Below are 23,784 nucleotides of genomic sequence, written 5' to 3' on the forward strand. Positions count from 1 at the left end.
AGTCTCAAGCTGTGCCAGGGGAGGTTCAGACTGGATGTTAGGAGGAAATTCTACACAGAGAGAGTGATTGGCCATTGGAATGTGCTGCCCAGGGAGGTGGTGGAGTCACCATCACTGGAGGTGTTTAAGAGGAGACTGGATGGGTTGCTTGGTGCCATGGTTTAGTTGATTAGATGGTGTTGGATGATAGGTTGGACATGATGCTCTTGAAGGTCTCTTCCAACCTGGTCTATTCTATTCTATTCTATTCTATTCTATTCTATTCTATTCTATTCTATTCTATTCTATTCTATTCTATGGAATCAAATTGTATCACTTCCCAGGGTGAGAAAGAGAAGCTGAAACATCTCTCCTATGAGGACAGGCTGAGGGAGTTGGGGCTGTCCAGCCTGGAGAAGAGAAGGCACTGGGGAGACCTTCTTGTGGCTTTTCAGTACCTGAAGGGGGCTACAGGAAGGTTGAGGAGGAACTATCTAGGAGGGCCTGTGGTGAGAGGACGAGGGGCAATGGTTTGAAACTGGAGCAGCATAGGTTTAGGTTGGACATCAGGAGGAAGTTCTGCACAATGAGTGTAATGAAACACTGGAACAGGTTGCCCAGGGATGGGGTGGAAGCATCATCCCCAGAGACATTCAAGGTGAAACTTGATGGGGTCCTGAGCAAGCTGATCCAATTGGATCCAGAGGGCCTGACCAAGGTGAGCTTTGAGGGTACCTATGCATTCTAGCATAAGATGCCACACCTGGCTCTGGTCTCTCTCTTGCCCTCTCCATAGTGCCTACAGAGAGCTCTGATCACAGTATCAGGACATGGGGAGGACATGCTGAGGAACCATTTCTCACTCTCCTGAGTGAGGTGCAAGGTGGGGAGATAGCTCAGATCAGGCCTTGTTTTCCCCCAGCCACAACTCTCCTGTGGGCAAGCAAACTGGAAAGCAAGAGTTTGGGGAGGAGGGGATGTGCATGGGGTGGTTCAGTGACATGAAGGCCAACACACTGCTAATCTTTCAGAGTTCTCCCAACACTCAAGGTGAAGCAACACACCTGGAGAAGTGGAGAAGGAGGAAAAGCCTCTGTTGGAAGCGGCAAATCCAAACCACTTTGGAATGAAAGCAGTGGTGAAAAGGGCAGTGAGACACTGGAACAGGCTGCCCAGGGAGGTCATGGGTGCCCCATGCCTAGAGGTGTTCAAGGGCAGGTTGGATGAGGCCTTGGGCAGCCTGCTCTAGGGGGAGGTGCTCCTGTCCATGGCAGGGGGGTTGGAACTTGATGGTCTTGAAGGTCCCTTCCACCCAAACCATTCTCTGAATCTCTGAAAGGGTTGGGACAAAGGTGTGATGGTTCTCCAGCGTGTCTTCTGCAAGAGCACAGATGAAATCCATCTTCAGGTGCTGACAAGAAGGTGTCATCTCTTTTCATCACTCCAAATGTAGGCTTCTGGTCGAAAAACATTGTCCAGCCTTCCTCTGAGGAGGCTTGCACTGAGCCCTTCTGTGTGTGCCCATCTCCTGTCCTGCTTCGTGGGAAGGCATCACTCCATTGCAGTGTCCAGATGAGGAGCACGGAGGGGATGCCAGGTCCTCAGCCCTCCATTGCAGGAGGAACTTGAAATGGCTGAGGAAAAATCCAAGCCCTGGGAGAAAGGCCAATTTTTGGGAGCATTGTCAACGACTTGGAGGCCTTTAGGCTTGAAAGGTCACCCTGGGAGACAAAACAATCTCCTGAATGGGTCTCTTTGTGAAATGGCCACCACTTAAATCCCACTGGGGTTGCAAACAACCCGGGAAGGAGAGCTGTCCCACCTTGATTTTGCCCTTTGTGCAGTCCAGACATCTGTGTCAATGGAAAAAAAAAAAAAGGGGGAAAAAAAAGAATGGAAAATGGAGTGGTGGCTTTGCCAGTGGCAGGAAGGAGCCAGCTCACCCTCCTGAGAATAGAGCTGGGCCACAGGAACAGGGACTGACTCAACGGCGTCTTCCAGGGTGCGTGTTGGTCTAGTGGGTGGACCTGATGCTGGAGTGGGCAGAGTGGTTCACAGAGGAAGGGTGGCATCACAACCACCTCTTGAGTGACACCAGCTGAGCAGAAGCATTCAGACATGGGCAGGCTCATCAGTGTCCCTTGACCACCTCCAGCTTAAGCAAACACCAGAACTGGGTGGCGTGGGGGGTGTCTGAGGTATGGAGCCTTCTCCTCTTGGGCCCCATGCAGCATGAAAGTCAAAGTCTGCCCCTTGACCACCTCTAATGTAAGGAAGCAGCAGAACTGGGAGCACTGGAGAGATGGAGCCTTCTCCTCTTGGGCCCCATGCAGTATGAAAGTCAAAGTCTGCCCCTTGACCAGCTCTAATGTAAGGAAGCAGCAGAACTGGGAGCACTGGAGAGATGGAGCCTTCTCCTCTTGGGCCCCATGCAGTATGAAAGTCAAAGTCTGCCCCTTGACCAGCTCTAATGTAAGGAAGCAGCAGAACTGGGAACACTGGAGAGATGGAGCCTTCTCCTCTTGGGTTCCTGCAGTATGAAAGTCAAAGTCTGCCCATAGCTTGAGTTGGGACATAGTGGCCTTAGGTTGTTGGTGGGACCTGATGATCTTAGAGGTCTTTTTTAACCCAAACAATTCTAGGATGCTATGATTCTATGTGGAGGAAAAGGCAGATGCTTAACTGGGTGCTCATCAGTCAAAGCCAGCCCCTTTGATCTTGGTGCTGTTGAGGGCACAGCATCTGCAAGCAGGAGCCATGGTGGTATTCTGTCACACTCACCTTGCTGCATTCTTCCTGGTGCCCTTTGCCATCGGGGGCCTGGGGTTGTTGCTACAAAAAGACCAGACAATCTGGTTTGTTGCTTTTGGGGGAAATACCAAGAACACCAAAGAAAGAGCAGGTTTCAAACCCTGGGCCAAGGTCTTCAGCTGCCCCATGAAACACAGCTGGGGTTTACAGAGCTGGGAGCTGAGCTGCGGTGCCCAGCCCGGAGCTGGCCAGCCTCGAATGCTCTGCAGCCTTTTGGGAGTCCCCAGCATTGCTGCTGCTTCTAACTTTGAGTCTTTTGGGTTGCAAAAGACCTTTAAACTCCTCAAGTCCAACCACAAACTGCCAGGTCACCACTAAACCATGTCCCTCAGCGCCACATCTCCATGGCTTTGAAACCCTTCTAGGGACTGGGACTCCACCACTGCCCTGGGCAGCCTGGGCCAGGTCTTGACAACCCTGTGGGGGAAGAAATTCTTCCTCACTTCCTCTGGGGCAACTTGAGGCCATTTCCTCTTGTGCTGCTGCTTGTTCCTTGGGAGAAGAGACCAACCTCTACCTGGCTCCAACCTCCTTAGACATGTTGTGGTTGTCTTTTGCTTTGGGTCTGCCTTGTTAATTCCTGATGTACCTGAAGTTGTCTGGTGTGGACCAGCAGACAGAGACTTTATCCACCCAGGGAATTTAATTGATTGTGTAAAACAATCCTGGGTCTGCAAATTCATATTCAATCAATGTGAAGTTAATATTAACTTCCAGGTATGACTCCATCATGTTCTTTTCTGCCCCACTTAGAAAACCATCTGGTGGCTCCAAGACTTTCTCCAACTCTTTATGTCCAGCACTGCCAGAACAGGAGATGGGGCTGGAAGGGCTCCATAGTAGCTCCATCTCTGAGCAGGGACTGGTGGGCTCATCAGATCGCTGTCCTGCCATGGCTGGTGGCATCTCACTACCAACAGAGATCAGTTAATAGCCAACCATGTGCTTGAGGGTTGAGTTCAGCCTAGTAGCTCCAGGGTATGCATCTGTGTTCTCTGATGGAGGCAATCCTGCTCTGTCAGCAGTGATGCCCAAACCTATTCTCTGTTCAGATCCAGCATGGGATGCTTGTGCACAAAGACAACCAGGCCCAGGATCCAGCTCCCCACACTGGTTCCTGTCTCAGCACCCAAGGGATCCCACAGCAGCACTGCCATGAGTCCCCAACTCCCCAGCCCCATGGACTGGATGGAGGAGCCCTAGAATTCCAGCATGGTGAGGGTTGGAAGGGACCTCTGGAGATCACCTAGTTCAACCTCCCTGCTACAGGAAGGTCATTCAGAAGACAGGCAGAGAGAGCTGCAGAGCAGTCAGGTCAGGGGGTAATGCTGGGGGGCTGGATTGGGAGGTCTGTCCTGTAGGTCCAGTTCAGCCCTGCCTCTGGCCATGGTCCAGCAGCCATAATGAGTAGGCTCAGTTAGCTCCTGAGAGAACCTTTTCATCCCTCCTGGAAAACACAAAAGATCTTGCCCATGTCATTATCTGTGAATCTCCCCCAAGATACCCCAAAAGCAGGAACTTCAGCACATTCTTCTGCTCTGGCCATGGGATGGATGTCAGGGTTCAGATGGTTATCCTGAGACAGACAGAGCTGTGGGACAGAGACACTGCAGTCCCTGCAGGACCAGGCACCCTTAAGGAACCTCACAGTCTCCAAGTGCTGCTGCAGTAAACTCTTTGACCATCTCACAAGCCAAGGCTCTGTGCAGCTCTCAGAGGAGCAGGGGCTGTAGGAGCACATCCTGAATTTAAGGACATTCTCTCCCTGAGCACTTAGAATAGAATAGAATAGAATAGAATAGAATAGAATAGAATAGAATAGAATAGAATAGAATAGAACTGAACCAAACCAAACCAGGTTTCTCAGACCCTGTCCACCCAGCAGGAAGCAGGGTGGACCTTTCCTGGTGAGATGTTTGCTGCTGAGTCTCAGTCACTAACCAGCTCTGAATTCCACCTCTGATACAACACCCAGGGTGGGAGCTTCTGCAACAACCTCCCTCCTTGGTCCTGACCACTGCTTCACACCGAACAACTGCTCTTTGATGAATGCTCATAACCAGTTCCTCACTGCCATGGGTTCCACCATGACCTCGTGCAGTCGGTGGCAACACCCTAAATGAGCAGGCTGTACCCCAATTTCCTCCCACTGATCTTCTCCTAAGAAGCTGGAGAATGGCTCAAGCCCAGCAGCACTGACACTGCCCCTGACCAAGCTCACCTCACGTGCTCAGAATCCCTGTAAGACCCCTAACAGCCTCTGGCATCCCTCTCCCTGCAACCTTGCCAAGGTCTGTGTTCTCCCACAACAGGTTATCAGATCTCCCATGGCCCAAGGGGCACTGCAGCCCCTGTCCTACTTCTTATCACCCCCCTACAACTGCTCCAGGCCCTTCTTGCTGGCGGCTGCCAGGAGCCCTGCTCACTTGCAAAATAACTCAAGTCCTAACTGGTGCTGGGAGAGTCTCTCCTGGGATGTAGAAATGGCAGCAGAGGTGGAGGAGGACTAATGCAGGAGCAGACAGAGTGGCTTGCTACAGTTCCAGGCATGAATCTCAGAAACCCAGAAGGGAGCACTGGGGATCATCTGGAGATCACATCTGGAAGATGGAGACTCCATAACCTCTCTGGGCAGCCTACTGGTGGTGACACCACTGGGTTTGCCATCATAAAGACAACTTCACAGAACCCCACCATGGTGGGGATTGGAAGGAACCTCTGGAGATCCTCCAGTCCAAAGCCTGTGCTCAAGCAGCTTGCCCAGCTTCCAGCTGGGTTTGGAAGCTCTCATAACCAGTTCTCTCTAGAGAGAAAGACTCCACAGCCTCTCCATCCAGCCTGCCCTAGAGCTCCAGCACCCTCACACCAAAGAATCAAACAATTTCCTCCTCCTGTTCTGATGGAGCCTCCTGGCTTCCAGTTTGTGCCCATTGCCCTTTGTCCTGTCACTGGGCACCACTGACAAGAGTCTGGCCCCATCCTCCTGCCCCACTCCCCCTTTAGCTCTTGCTGAGCATCGATCAGATCCCCTCTGCTGCTCTTCTCCAGGCTCATCAGCCCCAGGGCTCTCAGCCTTTGCTCCTCACAGAGATGCTCCAGGCCCCTCACCATCTTTGGAGCCTCCCCTGGACTCTCCTCCAGTAGTTCCCTGTCTCTCTGGAGCTGGGGAGCCCAGAACTGGACCCAGGACTCCAGGTGTGGGCTCCCTAGGGCAGAGTAGAGGGAGAGTAGAACCTGCCTTGAGCTGCTGGCCACAGTCTTCTTCATGCACCTCAGAGACCATTTGCCTTCTTGGCCACAGGAGCTCATTGCTGGCTCATGGGGAGCTCGACAGTGAGCCTCAGGGTAAGACACTTTGATTATGGTGATTTTTTTTCCCCTGTAACATTACATTTTTGCTTCCTTATTGAGTAAACCAGAGAAATTCCATTCATGCACAGAAGATTCTCCCTCTTTCCATCTCCAGCTCCCACCCTGCTCATACCTACAGACAGTGAATTGATTTCTTTGGGCTCTGCCCTTAGGTAGCTCTCTGCAGGTTGCCAAAGGAAATACCATTCATGGCTCTCCCTGAGACAAAGCCTTCTCTGAAGCCAGGAGGCTCCTGTAATCTTCTTATCTTGCTCCATTTCTAAGCTAAATTACAGAGGTTTCCATAGCTCTGAAGTTGCAAAATAGGTTCTTTTTTTTAACCCCTGATTCTCCAACCACCAAGATGCTCTCAGGTGCTTCCCTCAAGGGCTGGGATACAGAATCAGAGAATTGTCAGGGTTGGAAGGGACCTCAAGGCTCAGCCAGTTCCAACCCCCCTGCCATGGGCAGGGACACCTCACACTACAGCAGGTTGCTCACAGCCAAATCCAGCCTGGCTGCAAACACCTCCAGGGATGAGGCTTCCCCCACCTCCCTGGGCAACCTGTGCCAGCATCTCACCACCCTCATGGGGAAGAATTTCTTCCTAACATCCAATCTGAATCTACTCACTTCTAGTTTTGCTCCATCCCCCCCAAGTCCTATCCCTCCCTGACACCCTAAAAAGTCCCTCCCCAGCTTTCTTATGGGCCCCTTTAAGATACTGGAAGGCCACAATTAGGTCTCATCTAGATTCACCTGCCAGACAGCAGCAGCAGAAGGAGGCAAGAACTACTTCTGCATTGTCCCACAGCTCCCACCAGTAACTTTGCCATCCAGGCCAAAACTTGCCTTGATTCACCAAACCCTGGGCATTTTGGTGTGTGACCAAAGCAGATCACAGAATCATAGAATCATTAAGGTTGCAAAAGACCTCTAAGATCATCAAGTCCAACCCTTAACTCAACACCACCATGGCCATTAAACCATGTCCTGGAGTGCCATGTCTACAGGATCATGCAATTGTTTTGGTTGGAGGACACCTCTGAGATGACCAAGCCCAACCTATGACCACCATGGCCATGTCCCAAAGTGCCATGTCTACAAGCTGAAGAGCTCCACATCTCTCCATGGATCTGAAATGCCCTGTGGCACCACCATGGAGATGATCTAACAGACCCACACCACAGAGGTGACAAGTCAAGAAGGGACCTGCTGCTTTTGTTTTCTCCCAGCAGTTTAGGGCCAACATTAAGAAGCCTCCTCTGCTTGGAAAGCTCAAGGAGTTGTTCAAGCATTAAAACATGAGAGGAGCTCCATGTTGTGGGACTTGACCACATGCTTAAAGTTAAGCCTTTGCTGGGTGGTGGTGGACCTCAGCTGGCACCAAAAGGTGTTTATTGAATAAGTGCCTCACTGTGCTGGAGCTTGCAGAAGGTGAACAGCTCTGCTCTGCTCTAACAGCCAGGGATTAGTGGTGGCTTCCTCACCTCATCTGCCTGATGGTGCAATTTCATCTCATTTATCTGGACATTTAGCCCAAAGTGAACTTGAAGACTCCATGGTGGCATCTGCAGCTGGCATCACCAGTGAAGCAGCAGAGCTCTGTTGCACTGGCTTATGGATGACTTTGTCCTGTGCCTTTCTGGGCCCAAGCCAGGGATGACCATGGTGTTTGAAAAGTCCTTCAGAAATCCCCACAGCCATCTTCAGCTTGCTCAGTATCCTCTGGTTTCCTGCTCCCCTCCTAGCTAGTCCAACTCACCTTGGCAATGTGATGCTGCTGACCTTCCCCTTCTGCCAGATACAGGTGAATCATGGGATGGTTTGGGTTGAAGAGACCTTCAAAGGTCATCCAGCTGAACCCCACTGCAGTCAGCAGGGATATCTGCAACTAGAGCAGATGGCTCAGAGCCCCAAACAACCTGACCTGCAATGCTGCCAGGCATGGGGCATCTCCCACCCCTTTGGATGACTTCAGACAGGCTCTCAGCACCCTTAGTGTCAAACATTTCTCCCTTCTCTCCAGTCTGAATCTCCCTCTTTGATTTCAAACCATCACCCTTTGTCCTGTCACAAAAGGTCCTGCTCAAAAGTCTGTCCCCAGCTTTCTGACCAGCTCCTTGAAGCACTGAAATGCTACCAGAAGGTCTCCCGGGAGCCTTCTCTTCTCCATGCTGAACAAGCCCAACTCTCTCAGCCTGGCCTCACAGCAGAGGGCTTCCAGCCCTCCCAGCATTGCTGTGGCCTCCTCTGGCCCTGCTCCAACAGCTCCATGTCTGTGCTGTGGACTACCAGCACTGCATCTGGGGTCTCAGCAGAGCAGAGAGGCAGGATCCCCTCCCTCCACCTGCTGCCCACCCTGCAGATGCAGTGCTGAGGGACATGCTTCAGTGGTGACCTGGCAGCGCTGAGTTAAGGGCTGGACTCCACGATGTGAAAGCTCTTCTCTAACCTAAACGATTCTGTGATTCAAAGCTGTTTGCTCCAGCTCTGCAGGCGGCAAGGGAGGAGGGACAGCACTCCGGGGGGTGATGAGGATGTGCTGTCCAGGGAGGACCGGGAGCTCTTGAGACATGCACTGATCACATAGGTACCGCCCTGGCCCATGGCTCAGCGAGGCAGAGTACGTGCTTGTGTGGAGAGAAGGTCCCAGTGTGTGCTGGGGCTTGTTCAGCTGGGCTAAGGTATGTGCAGGGAGGAGAGGATGACTTCACTCCACTTACAGATGCTGGCACAGGCTGGGAAACCGCAGGAGGCTGGGAATGCCCGAGCGGAGCGAGCAGCCGCTGCCCTCAGCCCAGGAGCAGAGGCTGCAGGTGGGTTTGCAAGGTCAGGAAGCTGCAGGGTGAAGGAGAACCCGTGTCCAGACCTCAGGAAGGGCTGCCAAGGGGGTTGAATGGGGAATCTGGGGAGCTGCTGGAACCGAACAACATCCCTCACCCAGGGCTGGAGTCAAAGCTGCTATTTATGGTGACTGCTGAGCGAAGAGTAAACAGCAGGTCACAGCTCCTGGAGGTTCTGCTGGACAACAAGCCCAGAGCCAAAGCAAGCTGAGCATGGTTAAAAGTGGACTTTCTGTTTACATGTCAGTGAGGAAGTGTGGGAGGAATCCAGCCCCAGAAGCTCTCAGGTTTGGCTGCTCACGCCCCAGTGTCGGGAGGGACTGAGCTCCTGCCTGGATGCGCAGAGGGGGATGTGGTTTGAGGCAGAAATTCATCAGCAAGACAGAAAATGCTCCAAAACAATGATAAGGAAGAAGAGAAGGGACTTGTCCCTTGGGTGGTGGGAGGTGGTACTGGGAGCAATCTCCCTGCCCAGAGCAGGAGGGAGGAGAAGGAAAAACTGGAGGGAACTGGCAGAGATCTGCTGCTTGGACACTGCTCCTAGGGCAGGAAAAAACATTACAGGAGCCCTCCAAACCTGCAAGGCACGGCTCAGAGGTTTGAAGGCAGCCTCTTGCTTTCAGGCTCCATCTCATTGTCACCAACCTTGGTTGAGGTTTGTCCTTACTAAGAGCAAATTTCCCTCATCCTTGACTCCTCACCAGCTCTTGTTTGCTTTCCTTTACGAGAGGAAAGTTCTGCTCTCTGCTCCTGGCAGAAAACTCCTTCCCCTCCACGCTGGGTAACACAGGGCTGTGTGGTTGGGGACTGCCATGAGGATGCCTCCGTGCATGGGGATGCCTCCAGCAGCTCCCATCTTGGCCATGGCCCCACAACAGCCTCTGCATGAGCTGAGCTGCCCAGGATCAGCTGGGAGCTCACCTTGGCCGAGCAGGAAACAGCTGTGAAGGTGCCAGGGAAGGCCAGGGGGTGAGCTCCTTGCTGCAACCCTCTGTCAGAACCACACCTTCCAATATTTGTTCCTGCCTCCAGTGCAAGCCATGAGGCTTTCCAACTTCTGGAGGTACAAATAGCTTGGTGGACACCAAATGAAACTCAAAGCCCATCCCTGATGTTCCAAACCCAGGATTTATTGAGCACATTTTAGGAGCTGAAAATACACATTTCTGAGTGTGGTGGAAGGGGAGAGAGAAGAACATTCATAGGTCAAGGCTTTCAGGAAACTCTGGGAGTTCCTGCAGGAAATCATCATCTCCAGGTCCTGCTGCTCCTCTGTGGGCACATCTCCCAGTGGTTTCAGCTCCTGAGCTGGACATAAACCATAAACAGCCACAGGAAGCTCCCAGGAGAGAGGCTGGGAGGCTGCTGCTTCCCAGGGAGGTGAGGCTTGAATAGAGAAGGTATGGCTTTCAGGAGGTCACCTGCTCTAGTAAGCCATGGGATGTCCCATGTCCCCCAGTGAAGACAGATGCTGTTCCTTCACTCAGGAGAAGTCTCCTTTGGGTTCAGACTGCTCTGCTCTTCACTCTTTCAAATATCTGCATCACCTTGCCTGCTGGAATGCAGCCTTCCCTCACAATGGTGATGCCACCTTGCCAGGGGGAGAATGAGAGAGTTAGGATGATCCTCAAAGGGTGAAGGAAAGGGCTGGGGATGTGCTCTGCCCTCCTCTACTCTGTCCTAGTGAGCCACAGCTACAGTACTGGATCCAGCTCTGGGCTCTCCAGCTCAAGAGAGACAGGGAACTGCTGGAGAGAGTCCAGTGGAGGCTTCAAAGATGCTGAGGGGCCTGGAGCATCTCTGTGAGGAGCAAAGGCTGAGAGATCTGGGGCTGGTGAGCCTGGAGAAGAGCAGCCTGAGAGGGGATCTGAGCAATGCTCAGCAGGAGCTAAAGGGTGAGGGCAAGAGGATGGGGCCAGACTCTTCTCAGTGATGCCCAGTGGTCCCTTCCAACCCCCACCATGCTGGGATTCTGTGATAAAGGGACATCTTGGACCAGTAAAGCTATCCAAATGCTCAGGACTTCCAAATAATCACCCTTTGTAGCAAGAGGACCAGAGACTGTCAGAAATCAAACCCATCAACCAACACTGACCTCACACTTTGTTCAAGAGTTTAGTTTTCCACTCAGATGACAACCCAGGTCCAACTAACAACACCTTGGCTTGTGCTCTTACATCACTGTGGATGAGCTCCTGTAACACCTTCTGCTGGTGGGCTACAAGGAGCACACACCCTTCCTTTCAGAGGCATCCACCCTCCCACTTGAAGCCTTTTTGCTCTTATAAGGCAGATTTTGCTTGCACAACCCTGTTTCTCCTCACTGCCTTGTTCTCTGTCAACACAGAGGTCCTCCAAGGACACCTTTTGCTTGTTCCTTCTTCATCAACATGTTTGCAAATGCCCAGGCACTCAAGAGCTGTTGCTCTTGGAGCACACTGTCCTGCCAGCCTGATACTATTGAGAGGGATGGAAAGGTCCCAGGAAAATGGAGGTGCTGACATGGAAAGGGTGGTTCTTACACTCACTTTCATCAATCTTTGTGCAGTTGACCACAGTGGATGCCACCACCTCATCAGATTCACCATCACAGAGGACACCCTCCAGCTTATGACCAAGGCGCCTGGAGGAGAGAAAAGAAACACCACCACCACATAAAGAAACACCACCACCACCTAGAGCTTCATGTTGCATCAGGCTGAAGTTCTCCTCAGGGCAGGACATCAGCTTGTGGTCCACACAGCACCTGAACGTGCTGCCAGCCACCTGGGAGGTGTTCTGCCTTGCCAGTGCACAGAGTACTCACGAGATGACCATGTCGTGGTGGGTGCTGTCGACCTCTCCACTAGGATTAGCAGATGTGATTGCCAAGGGTCCTGTCATGTCAATGAGGTGCACCAGCACAGTCAGGTCAGGCACTCTGATCATGATGCTGTCCTGAGTTCCCACTCGGCTGTAACCTGCTCCAACCCCTGGCAAGACAGGCAGAGGACATTGGCAGAGGCCAGGCTGGTGCAGTATCTGGAGTGGCAGCAGAGGGAGAGACTCTTTGCAGCTGACCCTGATCAACACCCCCTACAAAATCATGAGTCTCTGGGTAGAGCTCCAGGAAAGCGTCTTGACCAGAAGACCGCAGGAGCAGTCCAAAATACTGCATCATTTTAGGTCTAACTGCAGAAGGAAGAGGTGAACAGCTGGAGATGGAGTGTGGGTGCCTTCATGGGCAGGGGATCTACCTGTATCACAAAATCCCAGAACCCCAGCATGGTGGGATTGGAAGAGACCTCTGGAGGTCACCCAGTCCAACCCCCTGCTCAAGCAGGGTCACCCACAGCAGCTTGCCCAGGATCACAATGGCCAGCTGGGGTTGGAAGCTCTCCAGAGAAGGAGACTCCACAACCTCTCTGGGCAGCCTCCTCCAGGGCTCCAGCACCCTCACACCAGAGAAGTTTCTCCTCCTGTTCAGGTGGAGCCTCCTGGGTTCCAGTTTGTGCCTGTTCCCCTTGTCCTGTCTTTGGGCACCACTGAAGAGTGACTGAAAGATCACAGGTCTGCCACACTGTCTACCTTCTTCTGCCCCCTGCTCCCCTCCCACCTTCCATCTCACCCCTCTGTGTCAAATGCACTCAACTCCTCCTGGCTCTAATGTCCTCCTTGGTTCACAGAAGCCAAGTTTCAGTCATGATGCCCTGACCTTGTATATATGGTAGGAAGGAAGAGGCAATGAGAAGGATGCCCTTGAGAACCCCACCTCCCCAGGACCTCTCCTCTGTCTTTCACCCTCCACCCAGAGGAGCTAAGAGCTATGGGCTTGGAAGAGGTGACCCTCCCATGGTGATGACCCACCCTTCCCTCAGCTCTGAGTTAAAGCAGCCATTGTGCTGGGTCGTGAGTGCTGTAGGTCAAGGGAGGACAAACCCAGGCCAGTGAGTCATCCCAGCTCAACAACGCCCTCTGCCCAGCCCTCCCCGGGCTCCGTAAGCGCTCCGGAGACGATTGCTCAGGAGCAAATGGACACAGCCTGTTCCCACCCACGGCCAAACACTTGGGTGGGCAACCCAAGAAGAGGGCCAGGAGGTCTGGCCCGGGGATCTCACCTAACTTCTTGAGCCACTCTCCTTTCTTGATGATGCAGCCGATGCCCCCCGGGTAGACGTGCTCCATGAACTCCCAGAGCAGGGGGCTGATGGGGGGAGCGGCCGCCCGCAGCTGGTCCAGGTTGGAGATGAAGATGCAGATGGGCTTCTCCTGAGGCCTGTCCTGCACAAAACAGAGAGAGGTGAAGGGAAAAACACAGATGGCCAGCAGCAGGGAAGTCATTCTGCCCCTATACTCAGCACTGGTTAGGCCACACCTTGAGTCCTGTGTCCAGTTCTGGGCCCCTCAGTTTACGAAGGATATTGAGACTCTTGAACGTGTCCAGAGAAGGGCAACGAGGCTGGGGAGGGGTCTGGAGCACAGCCCTGTGAGGAGAGGCTGAGGGAGCTGGGGTTGCTTAGCCTGGAGAAGAGGAGGCTCAGGGCAGACCTTCTTGCTCTCTACAACTACCTGAAGGGAGGCTGTAGCCAGGTGGGGGTTGGTCTCTTCTCCCAGGCAAGCAGCACCAGAACAAGAGGTCACAGTCTCAAGCTGTGCTGGGGAGGTTTAGGCTGGAGGTTAGGAAGATGTTCTTCACAGCAAGAGAGATTGGCCATTGGAATGTGCTGCCCAGGGAGGTGGTGGAGTCACCAACCCTGGAGGTGTTCAAGAGGGGACTGGACGTGGCACTCAGTGCCATGGTTTAGTAGTCATGAGCTCTGTGGTGACAGGTTGGACCTGATGATCTTTGAGGTCTTTTCCAACCTCATTGATTCTATGATGAAGAGGGCAAGTTTGGGTCAAGAAGATCTAAGCCCACTGGAATCCTACTTTGTGTGCTTCCCAGGGACCAGGAGCTCCAAGCCAGAGAGATGCTCAGTCTGCACAACCTGCTGAGTGCAGGAAGGGGCTGCACTTGGGATCTGCTCTTGGACTCTTGGTGGGATGCATCCAGATCTTCTGATCTGGACACAACCAAGGGAGGGACAGCAAAGCTCTGCACATTCTTGGTGCTTTTACTATCAGGGAACCAATTTTCTTCCAACTTATGCTGCTCTAAATCCAGGTCAGACCTACCAGGTTGTGCAGGGAGAGTCTATCCCCCTGGAAAGCAACATGTGGTTTACTGGGCCAAGGCCAGTGGTATGAAGTGCAGCAAAGCCAAGTGCTGGGTTCTACACTTGGGTCACAACGCTCTGAATGCTACAGACTTGGGGCAGAGTGGCTGGAAAGTTGCTTGGTGGAGAAGGACCTGGGGGTGCTGTTGATGGCTGGCTGAAGATGAAACAGTGTGTGCATGGGTGGCCAAGAAGGCCACCAGCATCCTGGCTTGGACTCACAATGGTGTGGCCAGCAGGACCAGGGCAGGGATTGTCCCCCTGGACTGGGCACTGGTGAGGCCACACCTTGAATTCTGGGGTCAGTTTTGGGCCCCTCACTCCCAGAAGGACACTGAGGGGCTGGAGCAGATCCAGACAAGGATGACAACACTGGGGAAGGGTCTGGAGAACAGAGCTGGTGAGAAGCAGCTGAGGGACCAGGGGTTGCTCAGCCTGGAGAAAAGGAGGCTGAGGGAAGATCTTCTGGCTCTCTACAGCTCCCTGAAAGGAGGTTGGAGCCAGGTGGAGGTTGGTCTCTTCTCACAAGGAACAAGTGACAGGATGAGAGGAAATGGCCACAAGTTAACCCAGGGGAAGTTTAGGTTGGATGTGAGGAACAATTTCTTCCCCTTGAGGGTTGTCAAGTGCTGGCCCAGGCTGCCCAGGGCAGTGGTGGAGTCCCCATCCCTGGAGGGGTTTCAAAGCTATGTAGATGTTGTGCTGAGGGCCATGGTTTAGTGGTGACCTGGCAGTGCTTAGACTTGACAGTCTTGGAGGTCTTTTCCAAACAAAACTGTGCTGTGGTTCTACCTACATGACCACTTCTGCAGTTTTTTTGGTGCTTGCAATAAATTCACTCCAAAAGGAGCAGAGCTAGGAAGGGAAAACAAAAAGAGCTCCCAAAGTGGTGTCAGTTCAGTCCTCAACTGACATCAGTTTCAGCTGGGCCAAGTGACTCAGGAACTGGGCACGCATTTACATTCTGTTTATGTGATCTCATGGCCAGAGAAGGTCAACCTTGGCAGGGTGGCAGGCCAGAAGAGTCTGCCTTTGTGGTTGATGTTCACACCAAGTGCCAGCTGAGATAGTCTGTTGTGCTTGATTTCTCCAGCCTAGCCAGGAAATTGCCTCATGGAGAGCAGACAGGGCCAGGCTGCAGAAGTTGTACTGAAGGTGCAAATGTTGGGCCTGAGTCCAGCACTGATGGTCTCCAAAAGTCTAGAGAAATTTAGAGTTGGGATTCTGATTCAGCACTTTGTGAGACAGGGAGGACAGAGAGAGGTTTGGACCCACCTGTGACCAGTGTGGGAACTGTTCCTGTTTAGGTTTGTGGCCCCATGGCCACAGCGGATAATAGAACTGTCATAGAATCATTCAGGTTGGAAAAGACTTCCAAGATCATCAAGTCCAACAACGATCATAAATCACAGAATGCTTTGGGTTGGAAAGGACCCTCCAAGGCCTTCTTGTCCAACCCTCTGCAGTCAGCAACAACCCGATCAGGTTGCTCAGGACCGCGTCAAGTTTTGACCTGGAATGTCTCCGGGGCTGGGATCTCAACTTCATCTCCCGGCATCATGCTCTACCTCAGGTTCCTCAGCTCAGAAAATCCCCAAATCCCAGCAGGGTGGGGGTTGGAAGGGACCTCTGGAGGTCATCCAATCCAACCCCCCTGCTCAAGCAGGGGCACCCACAGCAGCTTGCCCAGGATCACAACAGCCAGCTGGGTTTAGAATCACTCCACTCAAGGAGACTCCACAACAGAATACAGTTAACCAGGTTAGAAAAGACCTTTGAGATCATCAAGTCCAACCTATCACCCAACACCATCTAATCAACTAAACCATGGCACCAAGTGCCCCATCCAGGCTCTTTTTAAACACTTCCAGAGATGGTGACTCCACCACCTCCCTGGGCAGCACATTCCAACGGCCAACATCTCTGTGTACCCTGCTCCGGGATCCTGCTGGTCTGTGATGTCTTGCTGGGGCTACTTATAAGGTCCATCCATGGTCAAACTTTGAGTCTTAGGACAACCTGAAACAAGGAGCTTCAATTTCTGCTTCCATACAGAACTCCTCTGTAGGACATAAACAGGATCCGAGGGAGAGGAATGGAATGGAATGGAATGGAATGGAATGGAATGGAATGGAATGGAATGGAATGGACCAGACCAGGTTGGAAGAGACCTTCGAGGTCATCAAGTCCAACCTATCACCCAACACCATCTAATCAACTCAACCATGGCACCAAGCACCCCATCCAGTCTCCTCCTAAACACCACCAGTGATGGTGACTCCACCACCTCCCTGGGCAGCACATTCCAATGGACAATCTCTCTCTCTATGAAGAACTTCTTCCTAACATCCAGCCTAAATCTCCCCTGGCACAGCTTGAGACTGTGTCCTCTTGTTCTGGTGCTGGTTGCCTGGGAGAAGAGACCAACCCCCACCTGGCTACAACCTCCCTTCAGGTAGTTGTAGAGAGCAAGAAGGTCTCCCCTGAGCCTCCTCTTCTCCAGGCTAAGCAACCCCAGCTTCCTCAGCCTCTCCTCACAGGGCTGTGCTCCAGACCCCTCCCCAGCTTTGTTGCCCTTCTCTGGACACCTTCCAGCAACTCAACCTCCTTCCTATACTGCAGGGCCCAGAACTGGACACAGGACTCAAGGTGTGGCCTAACCAGTGCTGAGCAGAGGGGCAGAATGACCTCCCTGCTCCTGCTGGCTACACTGTTCCTGAAGCAGACCAGGATGTCCTTGGCCCTCCTGGATGCCTGGGCACACTGCTGGCTCATGTTCAGCCTACCATCAACCAGTACCCCCAGGTCACTCTCTGCCTGGCTGCTCTCCAGCCACTGTGACCCCAGCCTGTAGCACTGCATGGGGGTGATGATGACAGCCTTGTGCCCACACCTTGATCCTGTAGACCTTCTCGATGGCTTGAGGGTGTTTGCAGGAGGCTGCCAGAGCATACACAGTGTCTGTTGGGACCCCACACACTGCTCCTGTGTTCAGCAGCTCGGCAATGGTCCTCAAGCCGCTCGTACAGTGGGACTTGGGGCAGAGGCAGGGTGGAGGATCTTCAGTGTCCTTCTTCAAGTGCTCAGCCTGGCAACAACCACAAGGCAACAAATCCATTATGGTGGGAACAAAGAGCCATGGGAAACCCAGGGTGGCATTATCATGCAGTGAAGTAGATTTCTGGAAGCTCCAAACCTGGAAGTGTCCAAAGCCAGGTTGGATGGGCCCTTGAGCAATGTGGTCTAGTAGGAGGTGTCCCTGCCCATGGCAGGGGGCTGGAAGTAGGCAGAGTTAAAGGCCCCTTCCAACCCAACCCATTCTATGATTGTGATTTTGTGATTCTGTGCACTCACATTTCACTGTGCCATGCTGCCTTGGTAGTCCAAGGGCAGGAGAACCACTTCTGGGGACACTTTTCACCTAAACCAGGTGAGATGAATTACAGAGCAGAAGAACTAAGTTCTGTCCCAGTACTAACATCAGAGACAAGCTCAGATGTGGACATCTGAACCTCAGATTACAGGAGATCAATCCCATCCAGCACAGGGATTCCTGCCTGGAGAAATGGCTGTTCTCCAAAATGCCCTAAGGAAGCTGCTAAGGAATCCTAAACCCAGAGGAACTTGAGGAAGATTGAGTTTCAAAGGGCTTCCTCATGGCTAGAAACAATGGTTTGACAGAAAGGTTGCTCTGCAGCAGGACCTGGAGCTATCAGGTCAGTCAGCCTGGTTAGGTGAAACCACTTTGGTCAGACAAACATGACAGTAGAGGTTTGAAGTTAACAGATACCATGGGGAGCTCTTGCTGTCCACTTTGGGAGACTTTTGAGTCCCTGCTTCCCTGCCCCCAAAGTTATGGCCTTCAGAACTTCAGCTGGTCAACAGTTCTTGGACTGGAGGTGCCTAATTCCACAGGACCATGGAGATGGGTCTTTTGGAGTGAGGTGGGAGGTTTCTAAATGTCCCTGCCCTTCCTCCAAGTTTCCACACATGTTGTTCATAATGGAGGAGACCTCATGACTGGGGTTTTGAATGGCACTAGGGTAGGTGACCTTCAAAGGTCCCTTCCTACCCAAACCATTCCATGATTCTATGGTTCAAAGGAAGAACTGGAAATCTGGACTCCCATAGGCAAGACCAAGGACCTCAGCATAACCCTCCTGCTGGGGCCCTGAACAACCTAATCTAGTTGGGGATGTCTCTGCTCATGGCAGAGGGGTTGAACAAGATGACCTTCGAGGGTCCTTTCCTGACTTGGTGCATTCTGTGCTCTTCCTGAGCAGGGAAGCTACACCATCATGCAACAAATCTCTTACTGTGAAGAGAGGAGGTCCCATCATCATGAGATCTCTCCCAAACATGCTGTTTGCCAGGGATGCTGTTGCTCCATAGAAGCAGATGATACTGAAGATGCTGAGCATCACAGCTGCAAGAACAAAACACAAGAGAGTCAAAGGCAGGAAGGGTGAGGACAAAGTTGTGTTTTCTTCTGTCTCTCATGACCTCTCAGCATTGCAAACTTGCTTCAGTCCTTCCTGTCATGCAGCACATGTGGGTCAACAAGGCCAGGGTGTTTCCAGGTTTGCTTACCTGTGCACCTTTGGCCACTTGGTTGCTTTTTCTGGGAGGGGGTCCTGGTGGAAAACCTACAAAGCATCTTGCTAAGCTACTCTGTGTAGTTGCAAGTGAAATTCTCACTTCTTACAAAGCCAAAGCTTCAGCAGAACCGCAACACTGAGGGCATGTTTAGTCCATCTCAAGCCTTAGCTCACTGAATGGCTGTTAGAAAGTAGGACTAAGCAGGACTCCAGAACCTCAGGAGGTTCAGCAGTGTCACCAAAATGCTAATTAGGGAGCTCAAGGACCTGGGGATATGTAGAAAGGTTTCCTCCTCCAGTCATGGAGTCAAACCATGCACCAGGAAGGAATTTTTTAGAGTGAGGGTGGGGAGACACTGGAACAAGTTGCCCAGGGAGGTTGTGGGTGTCCCCTTGAGCAACCTGGGCTAGTGAGGGTGTCCCTGCCCATGGCAGTGCCTTGGAACTAGGTGAGCTTTAAGGTCCCTTCCAACCCAAACCATTCCATGAATCTATGAACCCCTCCTCTAGGGCAAGATCACACAATCTTCTTGCTTGTTTCCATACTGAGCTTGTGCAGAGCATTGCTCTCCAACTTGGGACCTGCTCACCGCGCTCTGCGGGTGAAGGTTGGAGGAGCAAGTTCACCTAGAACTCACTTTCAAACAGCAGTGGGAGGTTCTCCAGTGTAAAGAGCAGAAAACAAACAGCCAAGAGCTCCATGGCAAGGGTCATGCAGAGAAGCACCACATTCAGAGAGGAAGCTGTGAAAAGGAACACAAACAAGAGGGACCACATCAGAGAATGGCTCATGAAAATGTATGGGAACAGCAAGCCAGTCTTGTTTGGTTAAACTGGGCAGCCCATCATCTGACTCCCCTGCTCCTTGAGGAACAGAGAGGTACAACCATGGTTTGTTCAGCCCCCAGCTTGCACGGCAGGAGCTGCCAAGCCCTTCCTCTGCCAGCACTCCCTGCTTGCATGGAAAACACTTCTTGGGCAGCCAAGAAGATTCTGAGTCCAGCAGCTGGGCTGGAAGATGGCTGTGGAGATCTGCCAGTGGCCCAGTCCCTCTAACACTGTCACCTTAACTGAACCTTTTGTTTTCTTTGACATGTTCTTCCCTTCCCTCCTGAGTCTTTCTTCTCAAGCCCAACTCAGCTCCTGTTACAGGCTGTGGGCAAAACAGCTCAGTACTTGCTTCACCCTGACAGAGTCAGCTGAGACTCCCTCCTTTGTGCACCTCCACCACAAAGCGACCACAGGTGCCATTCGTGAGCTGACCCCCAGCTACCCTTCCATGGACTGGTGGCACCCAGACTCACCTAAAAGCATGAAAAAAGCGTTGAGCAGCAGAAAGGCAACGGACCCGGCGGCGAATCCTTCGCTCCTCCCCACGCCGACGGGCACCAAGTGGCCTGAAACAGGAGCAGCAGGTCGGGGTGTGAGGAACAGCCTACCAGCAGAGTGACAGAGCTGCAGCTCCAGCTAACTGAGGGTGACCACTGTAAAGAAAACCTCCCAGATGGAACCCTGCTGCTTCGACAGCGCCAAGCCTTTGAGCTATGAACTGAAGGACTGGTGGTGCTTGTCCAAAAACGCTGAGGGTTTTAACTCCAGCTTGTTAAACAAGGTCTGGCTGAGAAGATCAGTGGCTTCCTCTTAAGTAATGGCTTTAAGTCTCCCTGCAGGTGCTCGTTTTACTAGGACCTGGCACGAAGGCTGTGTGGACATGCTGTCCACCTGGAGCTCAAGGAGGCTATTTAAAGCCCAGGCTCAGCATGCTCAGATCTTCTTCCATGGCCCTGACCGACTAGGATGAATTTTTCCAGGCTTCTGAAGGATAAATCCAGAAGCTGGAGTCTTCCAATGCCTCAAAAGCATTGTGGTATTCCGAGCTGAGAGCCCAAGTGCTGTCTCATAGCAGTTCAGTGGGGAAACCTTGACTTGTGTTGGAGTGAAAGACACAGCTTGGACACCTCGAGCTGTGAGAGCACCAAGCGAGTGCAGCGAGGGCAATCAATTACTCGAATACAAGCTGAGATGTTTGGTCCCTATCTTTCTACAAGGAGTAATATTAGTAAGCCTAGGGTCATCAAATCTCCTGGGAGAAGGAATTTCGTTGGACAAGACAAACTGAAATGTTCTCAAACCACCACCACCTTTTCTTTTTGAGCAGCAAAACAGCAGCCCTGCCCTGGCCTTACCTGCAAACCTAAGCCAGGTCCACGCTCCCCAGAAGGCAGCATAGCAGAATGGAAGAGTGCAGCCAAACCTTCTCCCTCCTTGAACCTGGATCCTGCACACATAGAGCTGCACAATGGCTCCTGGGATGAGCACAGAGGGGATGGAGAGCTGCTGGCTGCTGAGGTCACTGACACTACCCTGGATGGCAGAGGCTGCAGCCAGCCCGTTGCAGATGTAGAACAAGGCATCAGGTACCTCTGCTCTGGTGCCACCTGGGCAATCCTTGGACCGAGTGAAGAAGATTTTGGCAGCCATCAGTGCGGTTTGAAGAGCTGAGCTGGGCATAGCCTGGGCACCAACTGGAATCAAAGCCTTCTCCCCGATGGAGTTGATGAGGCTGGCGAAGGTGGAGTACATGGAGAGCGCGGTGCAGAGGCTGCAGGCTGCCCCAAGCAGCAGGTGAGCACCCGGCAGTGGGATCTGGTGGATGCAGGCGGTGGTGAGGATGACAAAGGAGGCGTTTTGCAGCATCTCCAGGGCATCTTTGTGGGTTGACATCAGAAGGAGCATGCAGGCAAGGGCCAGGAAGAACCACCCTCCAAACATCCCCAGCCTGCTGTCCTGAGCTTTGGCCAACCCCAGGAGGGTGGTGAGGGTAAACTCTTCCCAAGACATCACCAACCAGTAGAGGCTGTGGACACCAAACTTGGTAGTGTGGTAGACATCCTCTCTCAGATAGCTGTAGAAGCTGGCCAGCAGCTGGCAGCCAGAGATGATGGATACCCACGCTGCTCCAACACAGAAGGTCTTCACGTACCCAAAGAAGTAAAAGGCAAACAGAAAGGAGGCGACGGTGTCGCAGATGTTGCCCAGGGCCATCGGCTCGGCGTATTTGGTGTTCTTCTTCTTTTCTTCTCCCACGGCCTTGGAAGAGCTCTTCTGTGCTGAGCCCAGCAGTAGGACATTGAAGAGAGGGTGACCAAAGCCTGGCAGGACGTACCGCTGCGTGATGCCCTTGAAGAGGAGAGCCACGGCCCCGTACAGCCCGCAGCTGACGATGAGAAGCTCGATGACACCCGACACCACCAGGGCCCACTGGCCGAAGAGGGCAACTGCTTCAAACACCAAGGCAAGAGCGATGGCCCCGAAGATGAAGGGCATGATGTAGTTCACCGTGGCTGAGCAGAAGGAGAGGATGAAGGAGATGGCGATGTAGGCCACCAGCCCGGCCACGGCACTTTGGCTGGCAGAGAGCTGGGCCAGGCTGGTGGGCAGAAGGTGGCTGGCGTTCCCCAGGGGCACCGTTGTGTTCTGCAGGGAGAGATGAGCAGCCGCTATGATGCGTGTCGCCCCGTAGCTACTCCACAGGGCAGAGAAGGTGAGGAAGGCTGCACCTCCAAGGTGGTCATACTTCCTGAAGGCAAGAAATCCGGCCAGGAGCTGGACAAAGCCTCCGATCAGGACGAGGTGGACACCTGAGAGACACATGAAGAGGTCAGATAGGAAGCAAGCCATGAAAAGGCTTGAGTCGAAAGAAGCAGAGATGCCTCTCCAAACTTTGAGGGACACTCCACACAGCCTCCTGGTGACCAGCCCAACAGTCTCTGTCTCACTCTCCCTTCCCACCCTGATGACAGATTTTGCTGCTGAGCCTTGGGTGGGTGGTGCTGAGCCCCTTGGTAGGCTCAGTCTGGTGAGCAGGTCCAGGAGGAGTTTGGATGTATGAAGGTAGGGTAATGGCACATGAGAGCTTTGGTGCTTAGGGACATGACTTAGTGTTGACCTGGCTCAATGGTTGGACTTGATTTTCAAGGTCTCTTCCAACCAAAACTATTCTATGGTTTTATGATTTGAACCAGTAGATCCCTGGGAGAGCTGCAGAGGAAGGAGGAGCAGCCATCCTCACAGGCCTCCTGCACACTGGAGAAAGCCCACGTTCCCCCAGCTGTCCCACCAATGCTGTCTATGGACCCATGCAGATGACTCTTGAAGAGTCAGTCCTGCCTGGTTCTCTCAGTTGATGTTCACCTCTGACCAGCAGCTCCAGTATCCACTCATGAACATCATCATGGATTGAATGGGAATGCATTGAAGCTAGAAGAGGGCAGATTTAGACTGGAGATTAGGAACAAATTCTTTACAGTGAGGGTGGAGAGACACTGGAACAGGTTGCCCAGGGAGACTGTGATGCTCCCTCCCTGGAGGTGTTCCAGGCCAGACTGAATGAGGCCTTGAGCAAACTGGGCTAGTGGGAGGTGTCCCTGCCCACGATGGGGGAGTTGGAACTGGATGATCTTTAAGGTCCCTTCCAACCCAAACCATCCTATGAATCTATGAGTCACCCACCTGCCAGGATGTCCTCTGCTGCCTGTGGCCTGAGGCCGGTGTGCACCACGGTGAAGTTCTGCAGGCTGAGGAGGAAGGCGCTGACCACGTTGGCCAGGAGCCCCAGCACCGCCGGCTCACTGTAGAAGACAGCGGCGAAACCCACGGCGCTCGCCATGGCCCTTCCAGACAAAACAAGAGCATTGGTGGTTGTCCCCACAACCTCCCTGTCTAGACCAAGGCTGCCTTGGCTTGGGCACATGGCCAACCTTCAGAGCCATGCCCCTTTCTCCAAGGAGAGGAGAGAAACTGGTGACAGGCTCAGGTGTTTCCACGGTGCCTCCCCTCTCCTCGCTCCAGACAAAGGCTCTATTCAAAGCAGGGCTTTAGGTGCCTACTTTCCAGAGCCCCATCCAGAAAAAACACACACACACAACCTTATTTAGGAGACAAGGATTTCTGGCAAAAACACCTCGAGGTGCCCCGAAGCTCTGCAGGTGGTGGGGATGGTTC

At 52.8% G+C, this 23,784-nt stretch overlaps 1 protein-coding gene across 1 annotated transcript; it reads right to left on the minus strand.

Annotated features, from left to right (window-relative positions):
* Nucleotides 1-10,169: 10,169 nt before the first annotated feature.
* Nucleotides 10,170-23,449, minus strand: LOC137448096 (uncharacterized). The gene is made up of 11 exons (XM_068152260.1): nucleotides 23,293-23,449; nucleotides 20,967-22,421; nucleotides 20,085-20,177; nucleotides 19,419-19,523; nucleotides 18,499-18,608; nucleotides 17,076-17,270; nucleotides 13,085-13,247; nucleotides 12,048-12,158; nucleotides 11,794-11,959; nucleotides 11,516-11,610; nucleotides 10,170-10,578 (listed from the first exon to the last, which is right to left on the minus strand). Exons 1-11 carry the CDS (start codon nucleotides 23,447-23,449, stop codon nucleotides 10,493-10,495), a joined length of 2,736 nt encoding a protein of 911 aa, XP_068008361.1. The 3' UTR covers nucleotides 10,170-10,492.
* Nucleotides 23,450-23,784: the final 335 nt, after the last annotated feature.

The sequence above is a fragment of the Melanerpes formicivorus genome, unplaced genomic scaffold (assembly GCF_026170545.1).
Source record: "Melanerpes formicivorus ecotype bairdi unplaced genomic scaffold, bMelFor1.0.p_v2 SCAF_22, whole genome shotgun sequence".
Taxonomy (NCBI): domain Eukaryota; kingdom Metazoa; phylum Chordata; class Aves; order Piciformes; family Picidae; genus Melanerpes; species Melanerpes formicivorus.